Genomic DNA, 14,111 nt, shown 5'->3' on the forward strand with positions numbered 1-14,111 from the left:
GTAATTTTTAAATTACTAAATTTTTATAGCTAAACATCTATGCAAACTCAAGGCCAATGTGTTTTGTTTTGTTTGTTTGTTGGTCATGGGGCTTGAATTCTGGGTCTGAGCACTGTCCCTGAGCTCTTTCGCTCAAGGCTAGTGCTCTACTGCTTTGAGCCAGAGCACTACTTGCAGTTTTCTGGTACTTAATTGAAGATAAGAATTTCATGGACTTTCCTTCCCCTGGCTGGCTTTGAACCGTGATCCTCAGATCTCAGTTTACTGAGTAGCTAGGATTACAGAGGTGAGCCATTGGTGCCTGGCTGTTTTGTTTTGTGTTTTTTTTAAGGTCAAATATTATAACCCAACTCCATTAGTTTAGGTACACACTCAATTCAGTTACTCCAACATGACTTAAAATGAATAGAATGTGCTAGGCATTTTTGCTTCTGCAGAGTGTAGGGCATTTTGCCAAAATTGTGAGCTTGCCTCTAATTGTGGGGTCTTATTTCCCTTTCAGATATAGAGGACTTAAAATATGCTGCTTTTGGGAGCTACGGTAGCAATCTTGCAGTGAGCACACTTGCAAGCAGTGACTGGTCAGACAGGGATGACCCATCTCAGGGCAGAAAACTCTCTCCATTTGTCCTCTCAGCAGGAAGTGGATCCTCAGCTGCCTCAGTTCTTCTAAAGAAAGAGACATCGTTTGGCAGTTCTGAAAACATCACCATGACATCTCTCTCCAAAGTAACAACCTTTGCAAGTGAAGAAGCTCTTCCTGAAACTCCCTTCCCAGCTTTTACCAGTTTTAAAGATATGATTCCTCAGACCAGTGAACAAAAGGAATACGTAAGTGGGGACTACAAAGAATTTGCAAGACAGGATCCACCTGTAGCTGAGCAGAGTCAAGAGGCCACATGCCCAAGCCCAGCTTCCAGTGTGACCTCTCATGAGACCCCCAAAGAATGTTCAGATGACTTTGGAGAGTTTCAGAGTGAAAAGCCCAAAATCAGCAAATTTGACTTTTTAGTAGCCACTTCACAAGGCAAAATGAAATCCAGTGAAGAAATGATCAAAAGTGAGCTTGCAACCTTTGACCTTTCTGTTCAAGGTAAGTAGCTGCAAGGTAAATTTTAGTGCTATGGACCTATTCCACTTAGTTGTTAGGTCTTCCTTCCTTTCTTCCTTCTTTCCTTCCTTCCTTCCTTCCTTCCTTCCTTCCTTCCTTCCTTCCTTCCTTCCTTCCTTCCTTCCTTCCTTCCTTCCTTCCTTCCTGCCTTCCTTCCTGCCTTCCTTCCTGCCTTCCTGCCTTCCTGCCTTCCTGCCTTCCTGTCCTGGGGCTTGAATTCAGGGCCTGGGAGCTGTCACTGAGTTTCTTCTATTCTCAAGGCTAGTGCTCTACCACTTGAGCCACAACATCACCTCTGGCTTTTTCTGCGTAGCTTATTGGAAATAAGAGTCTCATGGATTTTCCTGCCCAGGCTGGCTTCAAACCACAATCATCAGATCTCAGCCTCCTGAGTAGGTAGCTAGGATTACAGGTATGAGCCGCCAGCACCCAGCTTAAATATTCTTTCTTAAGTTGGTTCTTGGTTTAGCAGGAAAAATATATTCCAGCTTCGGAAATTGGGGCCAATTACATATTTCTCTAGTAGAGGTTTTCTTAAAACTGAAATCAAATCAGTATCCCTTAGTCACGTTTTGAATTCGACACAAACAGAGCATGTAGTTGCTGTTCATTAGCTTAGAGGTGTACTATTTTAAATAGCCAGAGTAGGCTGGGGCATAGCTCACTGGTAGAGTACTTACCTAGCATAAACAAGGCCTTAGCTTCCATCCCCAACACCCTCCACCACCACCACACACACAGACAAAAGCTAAAAAATAGATTTAATCTTCTTGTGAGCAAATTAAGGCTGCTCTTTTCCCCTGGCTACAGTATATTTTATTCCAGAGGTTGCAATGTGGTAGCCGAGGACCTGTATCTAGCCTGCAGATCTATTTTAGCTGATCCATAAAGTGTGAGATAATTGCTCATAAGTTACAGAATGTCTAAATGTGGATTTATAGCTTTTTTCCTCAAAAAGTCTTATTATCTGTCAACACTAGAACTGTCTTCTCATGTCCTCACAATAGGTTAGCGCTGAGAAGCAACACCCCCCAAAATGAGGCATGGTCTCACAGTTTGTTTCCAAGACTTTTATCTCCTGCTAGCCTACTTTGTCATTTGCTTTACTTGCCTGCCTCCAAGAACATTTGGATTTGCTTAACATCAGATCCTGACAGAAGGGTTCATGGGGACTTCAGTGGGATTGAGCAAGTATGAAGGGCTCAGGTGCAAATCCATAACTAATGACTGGGAAAGCAACACAACTGTTGCTTCAGTGTTTCTGCCCTTAGAATAATAGAGTCAAGATAGATCAGAGGGGCTGGGGATATAGCCTAGTGGCAAGAGTGCCTGCCTCGGATACACGAGGCCCTAGGTTCGATTCCCCAGCACCACATATACAGAAAACGGCCAGAAGCGGCGCTGTGGCTCAAGTGGCAGAGTGCTAGCCTTGAGCGGGAAGAAGCCAGGGACAGTGCTCAGGCCCTGAGTCCAAGGCTCAGGACTGGCAAAAAAAAAAAAAAAAAGATAGATCAGAGAAGAGTAATGGAAAAAATTAAAGATAGGGACACTAAACAAAGGAGAGCAATGGAAAGAATTCATCGAAAAACTTCCTAGAGTGAATAAGGATTTGACATACCCATCTGAAAAAAAAAAGAGTGTGAGAGGGAAGGATTGTGTAAGCAGGAGACTTTGCTAGAGCTAGGCTGAGTAATTAGAACCTTTGCTTTTATCATCCCTCCTCCCAGGATCACACAAGAGGAGTCTAAGCCTTGGTGATAAAGAAATAAACCGGTCCTCACCTTCTCCAGCCCTGGAGCAGCCTTTCAGAGACCGTTCCAACACTCTGAGTGAGAAGCCTGCTCTACCTGTCATCCGTGACAAGTACAAAGATCTGACTGGAGAGGTAGAGGTGAGTAGGGCTCTTTTAGGGGATCAGGTAGAAGACCAGCTGAGCCTTGAGGACCCCAGGAATAAATGCTTTGAGATTTCACCTGAGGAAATGATAAAGAGAATGACACAAAATTCCAGATGTAAAATATAAAATAATAGAGAGAGCCGGGCACCAGTGGCTCAAGCCTATAATCGTAGCTACTCAGGAGGCTAAGATCTGAGGATCATGGTTCAAAGCCAGCCTGGTCAGGAAAGTCCATGAGCTCTTATCTCCAATAAACTACTCAAAAAAAAAAAAGCCAGAAATGCCACTGTGGCTCAAGTGGTAGAGTACTAGCCTGAGCACAAAGAGGCCCAGGGACACCTTGCAGGCCCTGAGTTCAAGCCCCAGGACTGTCCAAGAAAAAAAAAAAAAAAAGTAACAGAGAGAGATTGGTAATCTCCTGGGTAAATGTACTTCCCAGATGTGGCAGCCACTGAAAATAGTCAGATTCTTGGACTATTCATGGGACTTCACAAGGAGGAGAGTTAGAGGATTCTTTTTGAGCCCTTAGACTATCATACAGTGGAATGTCAAGACATCAGAATAAAGGAGAAAAGGGCAATGTTCAAGATATTTTGTTTCTTTTTGCTACATCTTGGTTCCATGCTCAAGACCTCCTGTAGCCAGTACACTTAAATTTCATTTCCTCACTCCTGTTAGCCATACACACATTTGCATAGACATTATAGCTAAGGAGTGGGAAGCCAGTGATTTGACACCAGCTCTCAGCACTGCATACCTCCAGGTAAGTACCCATGAGGAAAGGCTATTGATGGAAGAAGCAAGGTAGCACTGGCAGAGGAAAGCTGTTCTAAGACATGTCCTTCAGGCTCATTTATCATGTGCTCAGAAGTTACACTGAGTATTAATTTTAACTAATCATCACTGGATCACTGGATTCAGAATGATCTACTACTTTTATAACAATGCTTTCAATAAAAAGAAACCTTCCATCTCTTTAATGACAAAATCATAAGTAGAGGATCCTAGGGCTGCTCATTTAACCTAGTTCTTTGTATAAAATCTACAGGAAAATGAGAGATATGCATATGAGTGGCAGAGATGCCTGGGGAGTGCTCTGGATGTGAGTATGTACTTTTGTGTTACTCTTCTTACACTGTTGTGCCTTCTCCTTGGTTCTTTTAACTGGACAGAGGCAAGCTTGAATGGAGTCATGGCCTTGAACAACATGAAAATCATCCATCTTTAATAAAGTTTTTTTCATATTTACAATAGCAGATTTTGGCTTATTTGTCAGCAGTCTCCTTTTCAGTCAGTGTGTTTGAGAAATAAGAAGACAATAGTATTATCTATACCTAGATAAAAATAGTCCTTAAAGTAGGTTCTTTAGACCCTCTATCTTTTCAATTACAAAGAGTAGCAGATAATTTCTTCAAGGTTAAAGCTGAATTGACAGATTTGTTTCAGTATAGGCATCAGTCATGGTTTTTCACATTTCCTGTTTTTTTGTTGTTGTTGTTGTTGAGTTTTTAAGTAATTGGAAATTGATTTGCAGTGAACTTTCTTGATAATATAAGGGACTGTGATTTCATTTCTTATAGGTCATTAAGAAGGCAAATGACACCTTAAATGGAATTAGCAGTAGTGCTGTTTGTACAGAAGTTATTCAGTCAGCTCAAGGCATGGAATATTTATTAGGTATGTTCTTTTATATTTATTAAATCATGGTGCTTTGCATTATTATCAGGTTTTATTCACAAAAGTATTTTAAGCTAGATCTCAAGTTGTATACAACTTTACTAAGCATTTGCATCTATACATAAGATACTTAAGTCATAAGCAGGACCTTACTTGACATAAGGTCTCTGGCTAAGTTTTCTAGTCTTTGTTATATAATAGGAATAATGTAAATTATATCTGTGTTACTGCCTTATCAACCAGAACAAACTATGAGTAAGACATTCAAATAAAATCATTTTGTTTTCAGGAAATTCCTTACCATGTTCTTTGGATTCTTCTTTCAGCCCTTTAACTTCCAACTTGAGATATCAATCTCTGGCCAGTTCAGTGTCTTCACTCCCCAAGCTGAGGCCTGACTGGTGACCAGGGCCACATGAACAGAAGCCTAATATTTTCTATATCTTTGCTTGAATGTCCCTTTCTCAGTGAGGTTTTTCTCTGGCCTTCTTTTTTTTTTTTTAGAAATTTATTTATTTTTTAGTTCTGGAGGCTGAGAAGTCTGAGGTGAAGGCACTGCACCTGGCAGGAGCCTTCTTTTCTTTTCTGTGTGTGTGTGTGTGCACATGCATGCGCGCACGCGTGCCAGTCCTGGGGCTTGGACTCAGGACCTGAGCACTGTCCCTGGCTTCTTTTTGCTCAAGGCTAGCACTCTACCTCTTGAGCCACAATGCCACTTCCAGCTTTTTCTGTTTATGTGGTACTGAGGAATCAAACCCAGGGCTTCATGCATGCTAGGTGAGCACTCTACAGCTAAGCCACATTCCCAGCCCTTCTCTGGCCTTCTTTCTCAAAATGATATCCCTTCTCCATCTCCTGATACCTCCTGTCCCCGTCTCTGCTCGGTTTTCTCCTTTGCCCTACATATTGAATAGGTTACATGTTTTACTTCTTGTAAAACATACCTTTAATAGGATGAGCCTCCAGAAAGGCAGGAGTTTTGGCCTCTTGTTCACTTCTGTGGCCCCAATGCCTAATTCCATCCTGACCCATGGAAGGCTGGATGAGTGGGTAATAAAGGCATATAGTCCTGCCTTGGTCTTACTACTGGACTCTAGTTTTCCTCTTGCTGCTCCTCAAACAGGCACAGTTCTACTATCTCAGCAGATGCCTACCAGGAATTTCCTGGTATCCTAGTATTCCTAGTAGGTTTCCTAGTGTCTATGGGAGATTCTCTGGGAAGCACCCTTACTTCTTAGGGTAAGCCATGATTCCTGCTATTCCCTTAGGGGAATGGAGGAAAAACAGGGAACGCCCTAATGCTCTACACAAGGCTGATAATCCCCTGGCATTATTCTTCAGTAATCATGTAGAGTCCAAGTACTGTGTCTGGTAACGGTCACTTGGTGGGGATGGAGGTATGGCTAGTGGCTTCCTTAGAATATAGAGGTACTACGACACCTGCCATCGTTACTTGAAGAGTTTGACCCCAATCGAGAGACCATAGGAAATGAATTATTCTGCATCCTGTTATGTGTATAAAGGATAAGTGGAGCCACTGAGTTTGTAAATCCTTGAGTACTCAAAGAGTAAGATTTTTTTAATTACTCTGTGATTATATTAACATTTAGGTTCTTTAACTTCTTTTCCCATTTTCATCCAGTTTAATGGGACTTTAAAGATACAAACAAGAAATTCAAAACAAGTAAACAAACAACTATGGACTGGTGATGTGGCTCAAGCAGTAGAATCTCTGCCTAACAATTAGCTTGAGGCACTGTATTCAAACCTCAGTAGTGAAAAAAAATTATATGCCTACTGTTCTTCTAACACTGTTTTAAGCCTTTTACAGTATTAACACATTTAATCCTTTCAGACATCTTGTGAAGAGATGCTACTAATATCCCAACTTTATAGATGAGGAAACTGAAGCAAAGGAGATTTCTTTTTTTTTTTTTTTTGCACTCTTTTTTTTTTATTAATTGGACATAAATTTTTTTACAAGGTGATGTGCAAAGAGGGTGAGGGTGCAGTTACATAGTAGGGCAGTGTGTACATTTCTTATGATATCTTACAACCTGTTTTTCTATCCCTTGTCTAGGTCAGGTTGACATATATGCAATATACAATGTATCAAGAACATATACAGTATTCACAGACTTGGTCTCTACTGTCTCTCCGTCTCCCTTTGTTAACAGTCATATATCAGGGAGATCATGCCCCTTTGTTTTCTGTGTTCTAGGCTTGTCTCACTCAACATTATTTGTTCGAGTTCCGACCATTTCCCTGCAAATAACAATATTTCACCATTCCTAATCGCTATGTAGTATTCCATTGTGTATAGGTACCATATTTTTTGGATCCATTCGTCTGTGGAGGGGCATCTGGGTTGTTTCCATATTTTAGCTATTGTGAATTGTGCCGCGATAAACATGGTAGTACAAATGCCTTTTTGATATCTTGGATTTTGCTGTTTAGGATAGATGCCTAGGAGTGGTATGGCTGGGTCATAGGGTAGGTCTATATTGAGCTTTTTGAGAAACCTCCATACTGTTCTCCAAAGTGGTTGTACTAATTTGCACTCCCACCAACAATGGAGAAGGGTTCCTCTTTCCCCACAGCCCCTCCAGCATTTGTTGTTTCCTGAGTTCAGAGTATAGGCCATTCTAACTGGGGTGAGGTGGTATCTCAGGGTTGTTTTTATTTGCATTTCCTTTACTAGCAGGGATGTTGAGCATTTCCTCATATGTTTCTTTGCCATTTTTATATCTTCTCTTGTGAAGTCTCTCTTTAGCTCCTTTGCCCATTTCCTAATAGGTTTATTGGGCTTGGAGGGGCTTAGTTTTTTGAGTTCTCTGTAGATGACCGATATCAGGCCTTTGTCTGTTGCTGTGCTGGTAAATATCCTTTCCCATGTGGTTGGCTGTCTTTCTATTTTGGTGGCTATGTCCTTAGCTGTGCAGAAACTTTTTAATTTGTAGTAGTCCCATTTGTCGAGTCTTTCTCTTATTTGTTGTGCCCCTGGGACTCTATTCAGGAAGTTCCTTCCTGTGCCTATAAGTTCTAGTGTCTTTCCTACTCTGTCCTTCAGTAGTTTCAAGGATTCAGGTCTGATGTTGAGGTCCTTGATCCATTTTGAGTTGATCTTGGTGCATGGTGATAGGCTTGGGTCTACTTTGAGTTTTCTGCATATGGCTGCCCAGTTCTCCCAGCACCAGTAGTTGAAGAGGCTATGTTTATTCCATTGTATATCTTTAGCTCCTTTGTCGAATATCAGTTGGCTGTAAGAGTGCGGTTTTATTTCTGGGTCTTCAGTTCTAATCCATTGGTCTTCCGATCTGTTTTTATACCAATACCATGCTGTTTTTGTTATGATGGCCTTGTAGTAGATCTTGAAGTCAGGTATTGTGATACCTCCTGCATTGCTTTTTTTGCCTAGAATTGCTTTGGCTATTCTAGGTTTTTTGCTGTTCCATATGAATTTATGGATTGGTTTCTCTATTTCAGTGAAGAATGTGGCTGGGATTTTGATAGGTATTGCATTGAATTTGTATAACAATTTGGGCAATATGGCCATTTTCACTATATTGATTCTGCCTACCCATGAGCATGGGAGGTCTTTCCATCTCCTTGTGTCTTCTTTGATTTCCCTTATTAGATTTTTGTAGTTTTCATTGAATAGGTCCGTCACGTCCTTGGTTAAGTTGATCCCTAGGTACTTTATTCTTTTTTTGGCTACTGTAAATGGAATTGTTTCCATAATTTCCTTTTCTGTTTGTCTATTGCTGGTGTACAGAAAAGCTGCTGACTTTTGTGGGTTGATTTTGTATCCTGCTACTTTGCCAAATTGGTTTATTAGGTGTAGGAGTTTGGGTACTGAGGTTTTTGGGTCCTTCAGGTACAGGATCATGTCGTCTGCGAATAGGGATAACTTGATTTCTTCCTTGCCGATGTGGATCCCTTTGATGTCCTCCTCTTGCCTTATTGCTATGGCTAGGGATTCCAGCACTATGTTGAACAGAAGTGGGGAGAGTGGGCATCCTTGTCTTGTTCCTGATTTTAGGGGGAATGACTTAAGTTTCTCTCCATTTAATATGATATTAGCAGTTGGTCTGTTGTATATGGCTTTTATTGTTTTGAGGAATGTTCCATCTATTCCTGTTCTCTCCAAAGCTTTTAATAGGTATGGATGTTGTATTTTGTCAAAGGCTTTTTGGGCATCGACTGAGATAACAATGTGATTCTTGATTTTAGTTCTGTTTATGTGGTGAATTACGTTGATTGATTTACGGATGTTGAACCATCCTTGTGACTGAGGGATGAAGCCTACTTGGTCATGATGTATGATATTCTTGATCACTTTCTGGATCCTATTAGCTAATATTTTATTGAGGAGCTTTGCATCTGTGTTCATTAGTGATATTGGTCTGTAGTTCTCTTTTTTTGTTGGGTCTTTGCCTGGTTTGGGAATTAGTATGATATTAGCTTCGTAGAATGAGTTAGGGATTTCTCCCTCCATTTCTATTTCGCGGAAGAGTTTGAGGAGTATTGGAGTTAGCTCCTCACTAAAGGTTTTGTAGAATTCGTTGGTGAATCCATCTGGGCCTGGGCTTTTCTTAGTAGGGAGGTTCTTGATTACCTCCTGTATCTCACCGTAAGTTATTGGTTTATTTAGCTGATTTATTTCTTCTTGGTTCAGTTTGGGCAGTTTGTACTTCTCTAAGAATTGATCCATTTCTGTAGAATTATTGTTTTTTGCTGAGTAGAGGTTTTGGAAATAGCTCCTTATGATTGTTTGAATATCGTGTGTACTTGTTGTAATTTTTCCTGTGGAGTCCCTGATTTTACGAATATGAGTCTCTTCTCTTCTTTTTTTTGTAAGTCTTGCAAGGGGTCTGTCAATTTTGTTTATTTTCTCAAAGAACCAGCTTTTAGTCTTATTTATTTGTTGAATGGTCTTTCTATTTTCAATCAGATTTATCTCTTCTTTAATCTTTGTGATCTCTCCCCTCCTAGTCGTTTTAGATTCTGTCATTTCTTGTTTCTCCAGTTGTTTTAGTTTCATCGTGAGGGTATTCACCTGCTCTGCTTCCATTCTTTTAATGTGGGTGCTGAGTGCAATGATCTTGCCCCTCAGTACTGCCTTAGCTGTGTCCCATAGGTTTCTTTGTGATGTGTTTTCTTTGTCATTGTGGCTTATGAATTCGTTGATTTCATCTTTAATTTGATCTGTGGCCCAAGTGTTGGATAGCAGCGTGGGGTTTAGCCTCCAAGAGTGTGTATAGGTTCTGTGGTATCCTTTGTTGTTGAGGGTTACCTTTAATCCACTGTGATCAGATATAATACATGGGATGACGTCAATACTTTTGTATTTGCTGAGGTTCTTTGTGTGGGCTATGACGTGGTCTATTTTGGAATATGATCCATGGGCTGCTGAAAAGAAGGTGTATTGGGTCTCTGTGGGGTGAAAAGTTCTATATAGGTCTGTTAGATCCATTTGGGAAATGGTGTGATTTAGGTCCTCAGCTCCCTTACTAATCCTCTGGGTGTTGAATCTGTCTCTTGGAGAGAGAGGAGTATTAAAGTCACCCACTATGATTGTGTTTGCGTCTATCTTGCTCTGTAATTCTTTGAGAATTTGCTTGACATATGTCGGGCCTCTTTTGTTTGGTGAGTATACATTTATCACCGTGATTTCTTGATTCTGTATTTTTCCTTGTATTAATATGTAGTGTCCTTCTTTGTCTTTTTGAGTGGACTTTAAAGAGAAGTCAAGCTTGTCTGAGATCAGGATGGCTACACCTGCCGTTTTGGTGGATGCATTTGCTTGGTAGATCTTGCTCCATCCTTTCACTCGAAGCCTGTTTTTGTCCCTTGCTGTAAGTTGGGTCTCTTGTAGACAGCAGATGTCAACTTTTTGTTTGCGAATCCATTCTGCCAGTCTGCTCCTCTTTATCGGGGAGTTTAAACCATTTATATTTAAAGAGATCAAGGATAAGGGTGTTTTTTCTCCTTCCATTTTCTTGGTGGGCTGTTTTTTCTTCTTCTTTTTTTTTTTTTTTCTTCTTGTCTTTAGTGAGCTTGTGTTTCTGCTGGACTTTGGCTATTGAAGTTTCTTTCTGGTTCTGTCTGTGTGTCTTTTACGATCTCTGTTGGGTGGGGTTCCCCTCTTAATATTCGCTGTAGGGCTGGTTTTTTATTCACATACTCCTTTAGCTCCTCTTTGGTGTGGAAAGATCTGGTTCTCCCTTCGAATGTGAACTCCAATTTCGCTGGATATTTGATCCGAGGTTGTAAATTGTTATTCTGGAGTACTTGGATGGTGTTCTTCCACTCGCTTCGAGCTTGGTAAGTTTGTGTGGATAAGTCGGATGTTATTCGAATCCTCTTCCCATTGAAAAAAGTTTCCTTCTTCGCTTTGGCTGAATTCAGAATTTGCTCTTTAATCTTGAGGTCTGTAGTCTTGAATATTATGTGCCTTGGGGTGACTTTCCTGGGGTCTGGCCTGCCAGGTGTCCTATAGGCTTCGGTTACCTGGATGGGGTCCCCTGTGAGATTGGGGAAGTTTTCTGCAATAACTTTATTGAGAACATGATTAAGCCCTCTGCTCTGGTATTCGGCTCCTTCTTCTATTCCAATTATGCGCAGATTATATCTCTTGTCTTTGTCCATTAGTTCCTGGATTAGTCTTCCCTGAAGCTTCACCTTTTCTTGGAGTGTGGTCATTTTCTGGTTGTTGTCAGCTGCTTCATCGTCCAGGCGAGAGATTCTGGATTCTATATGGTCTACTCTTTGTGTCATGGTTTCAATTGCGGAGTTTATGGATGTCAGAGAGCTATTTATGGTTGTCATATCAGCTCTGATCGTGGAGATTTCTTCCTTTAAAGAGTTGTATTTTAAATCTATTTTTTCATGCATTTCAATTCTTAGGATGTGGAGATTTTCTTTAAAGGCAGCTTGCATTGTATCCATTTTTGCTTCCATTTCTTTAAAGCAGGTTTGCATTGTATCCAGTTTTGCTTCCATTTCTTTCTTGGCTTCCTGGGTGTCCTTCCAGATTTCCGCTCTAAATTCCCGGAATTGTTTTCTGATTTCATTTCTGACGCTTTCGATCATTCCTGTTAACATGGCCTCATTTGCTTTTTTAGTCTCCATCTCCTCTTCAGTCGTGCTGCTTTTTGGAGCTGGCGAGTTGGCTTGCCCTTTGATGAACTGAGTTATGTTTCTTTGTGATTTGCGCATCTGGAGATCTGGATGGCTTCTCAGGTTTGGTTTGTAGCTCCTCCCTCCCTCCTGTGTAGACGTGTCTACGGCCGCAGGTGCTGTCGCTGTGTCCCCGCCCACCAGTGCAGGGTACGCCTACCAGAGCGGGCGCTGTCGCCGGGGGCCCCGCCCTCCTGTGCGCTGTGCGTCCAGTGCAACAGGCACTTCGGCGGGATATGCCTCCCAGAGCAAGTCCTGGGTTGTTGGGTTGTGCTTGCGCCCTCCCACGAGTCCGTTGGGGGGGGGGTACGTGTGGGGCCCAGTGGGATCGACTGTCCGGGTGTGGCTTGGCACCTTCAGACCTCACCTCCTCTGTGAGGAGGGGGGACGTGATCAGGCTCAAGTGACCCTGCTGGGCTGGTATTGCCCACCAGCGCCTGTGGTTTTAGTTGTAAGAGTCTGCGAGGTCCAGGCGCCTCAGATGGGGTTTGCACAACCGGCTGTCTCCCGGCCCCTGTTGGGAAGGGGGCGGGGCCGGTTCTGCCAGTTCAGGAACCTGTGGGGTGTTGGTGCTGCTGAGCCCTTCCCCTGCTAAACTGACTTCCCAGCGCCTGATGGGAGCTTCCCCGCCTGATTTGTGGGTTCTTTGTTCCCTCAGGAGTGGGGGAGGGGGGAGGGAGGGCACTCACTTTTGCTGCTTTGTGTGTGTGTCCCGCGCAGCTGTTGGCCCTCCAGGGGTTGGCTAAGTGTCGTGGTGGCTTCCCTGGTTCCCGATTTCTGCCGCACTGGGTTCCCTTGTCCGAACCCGGTGTGGACCCGAACTTCTCGTCGCTGCCGGTGTGTCTTGGTCCGCACCCTGCCTTGTGTCCGTGGGGTCTCCCCCTATATGAATTCTGCGCTCCTGGCAGCCTGTCTGCCGATCGCCGGGTTCCCCTTTCCCAGCCTGACCCTGTTTGGGCCAGGGTCGGCTGGTGGGGGGAGGGTGCCCCGGTGAATCTCCGGCTCCGTGTAGGTTTTCGGTTTTTCTTTTTTGCTCCAAAGGAGATTTCTATGACTTACCTGGCTAGTAAGAAATAGAACCTAGTAAGATTTGAACCCAGGCATCATAGTCCTAGAGTCTGTGCTGTTAACTAAAGGTCATATGGTAGCACTGAGAGATGTGCTGACCCCAAAGAATAGGTATGTTCACCTCTGTCCTGTTACTACTATTTCCTTCTAACTGAGATACCATCAAGTAACTAAGTTGCTTAGTCTTGCTCTTCCCTCTGCATACTCCAGCACCTAACTTCTGTCCTTTCACTCGGCAGGAGTGGTAGAAGTATACCGCGTAACCAAGCGTGTGGAGCTGGGGATCAAAGCCACCGCTGTGTGCAGTGAAAAACTCCAGCAGCTACTGAAAGACATTGATAAAGTCTGGAATAACCTAATCGGCTTCATGTCACTTGCCACTCTCACAGTAAGCACGTTAAACACTGCAGCAGTGTTTTTTCTTTCTGGAAACCTAAATTGTAAAGCTGGGGCTACATTCCTATGATGGCACCTGTTGGAGGATGAAGGTACTTCTGGGATCCTGTTTGGTTAGAGGAGCATGATGACAGTTCTAGGCTGGCTTTTGGGTAGCTTCTAAAACCCACCAAACTTGGATAGTAAGCGTATAGCACATTCATGCTACATCCTTCAACATGCATACAAGTTAAAAGAAAAAAAGCATTGATTTGAGTTCCTCTTCCCCTGCTCAAACAGGCACAGCTCTAATGCCTTCCCAGAAGCCCACCAGGAAATGAGGTGCCTTCTTTCTTTCCCTCTAGTAAATTTCCTAAAGAGAGGTTGTCAGTGAAGTTACTTTTACCAGTTGTTTTTCTCCTCCTTTACATTTTATTAGGCAGAATTTGTATGTTTGTATATCCATACCTATTAATCACAATGATATCCTTTTTCATAGTCAGAAATTTATATTCTTTTCACATCTGGAATAAATACTGTTCTTTCTTTGCTTTCTTACACTTAACTACATGACCCATCTCAGCAGGACTGCAACTCTGGTAGGAAGCAGTTCTCACTGCTCTGATATAAGCAGCTGGATATGCAGCAGTCCCAACAACCTACCTCAAAGAGTAAATCTTCCCACTGTTGTTACATTGCTTCTGCTTTGTGATATTAAATTCTTAAAGAATTTAAATAATTTCCCAATTTTATTTCATTCTTTTGAACCATTTTTAAATTTATGACCCGAAATCATACAGC

At 42.3% G+C, this 14,111-nt stretch overlaps 1 protein-coding gene across 9 annotated transcripts in view; it reads left to right on the plus strand.

The window, feature by feature from the left end:
• Nucleotides 1-14,111, plus strand: part of Synrg (synergin gamma) — a 73,339-nt gene that overhangs the window by 48,476 nt on the left and 10,752 nt on the right. For 7 of the 9 annotated variants that reach the window (XM_048366779.1, XM_048366781.1, XM_048366785.1 and 4 more), the window contains 5 exons: nucleotides 503-1,093; nucleotides 2,839-3,002; nucleotides 4,057-4,110; nucleotides 4,589-4,685; nucleotides 13,175-13,323. In XM_048366779.1, coding sequence (XP_048222736.1) covers nucleotides 503-1,093; nucleotides 2,839-3,002; nucleotides 4,057-4,110; nucleotides 4,589-4,685; nucleotides 13,175-13,323 — 1,055 coding nt within the window. The remainder of the gene's footprint in view (nucleotides 1-502; nucleotides 1,094-2,838; nucleotides 3,003-4,056; nucleotides 4,111-4,588; nucleotides 4,686-13,174; nucleotides 13,324-14,111) is intronic. The other 2 variants (XM_048366784.1, XM_048366782.1) reach the window with 2 other exon arrangements.

This window comes from Perognathus longimembris, chromosome 17, assembly GCF_023159225.1.
Source record: "Perognathus longimembris pacificus isolate PPM17 chromosome 17, ASM2315922v1, whole genome shotgun sequence".
NCBI classification, from domain to species: Eukaryota; Metazoa; Chordata; class Mammalia; order Rodentia; family Heteromyidae; genus Perognathus; species Perognathus longimembris.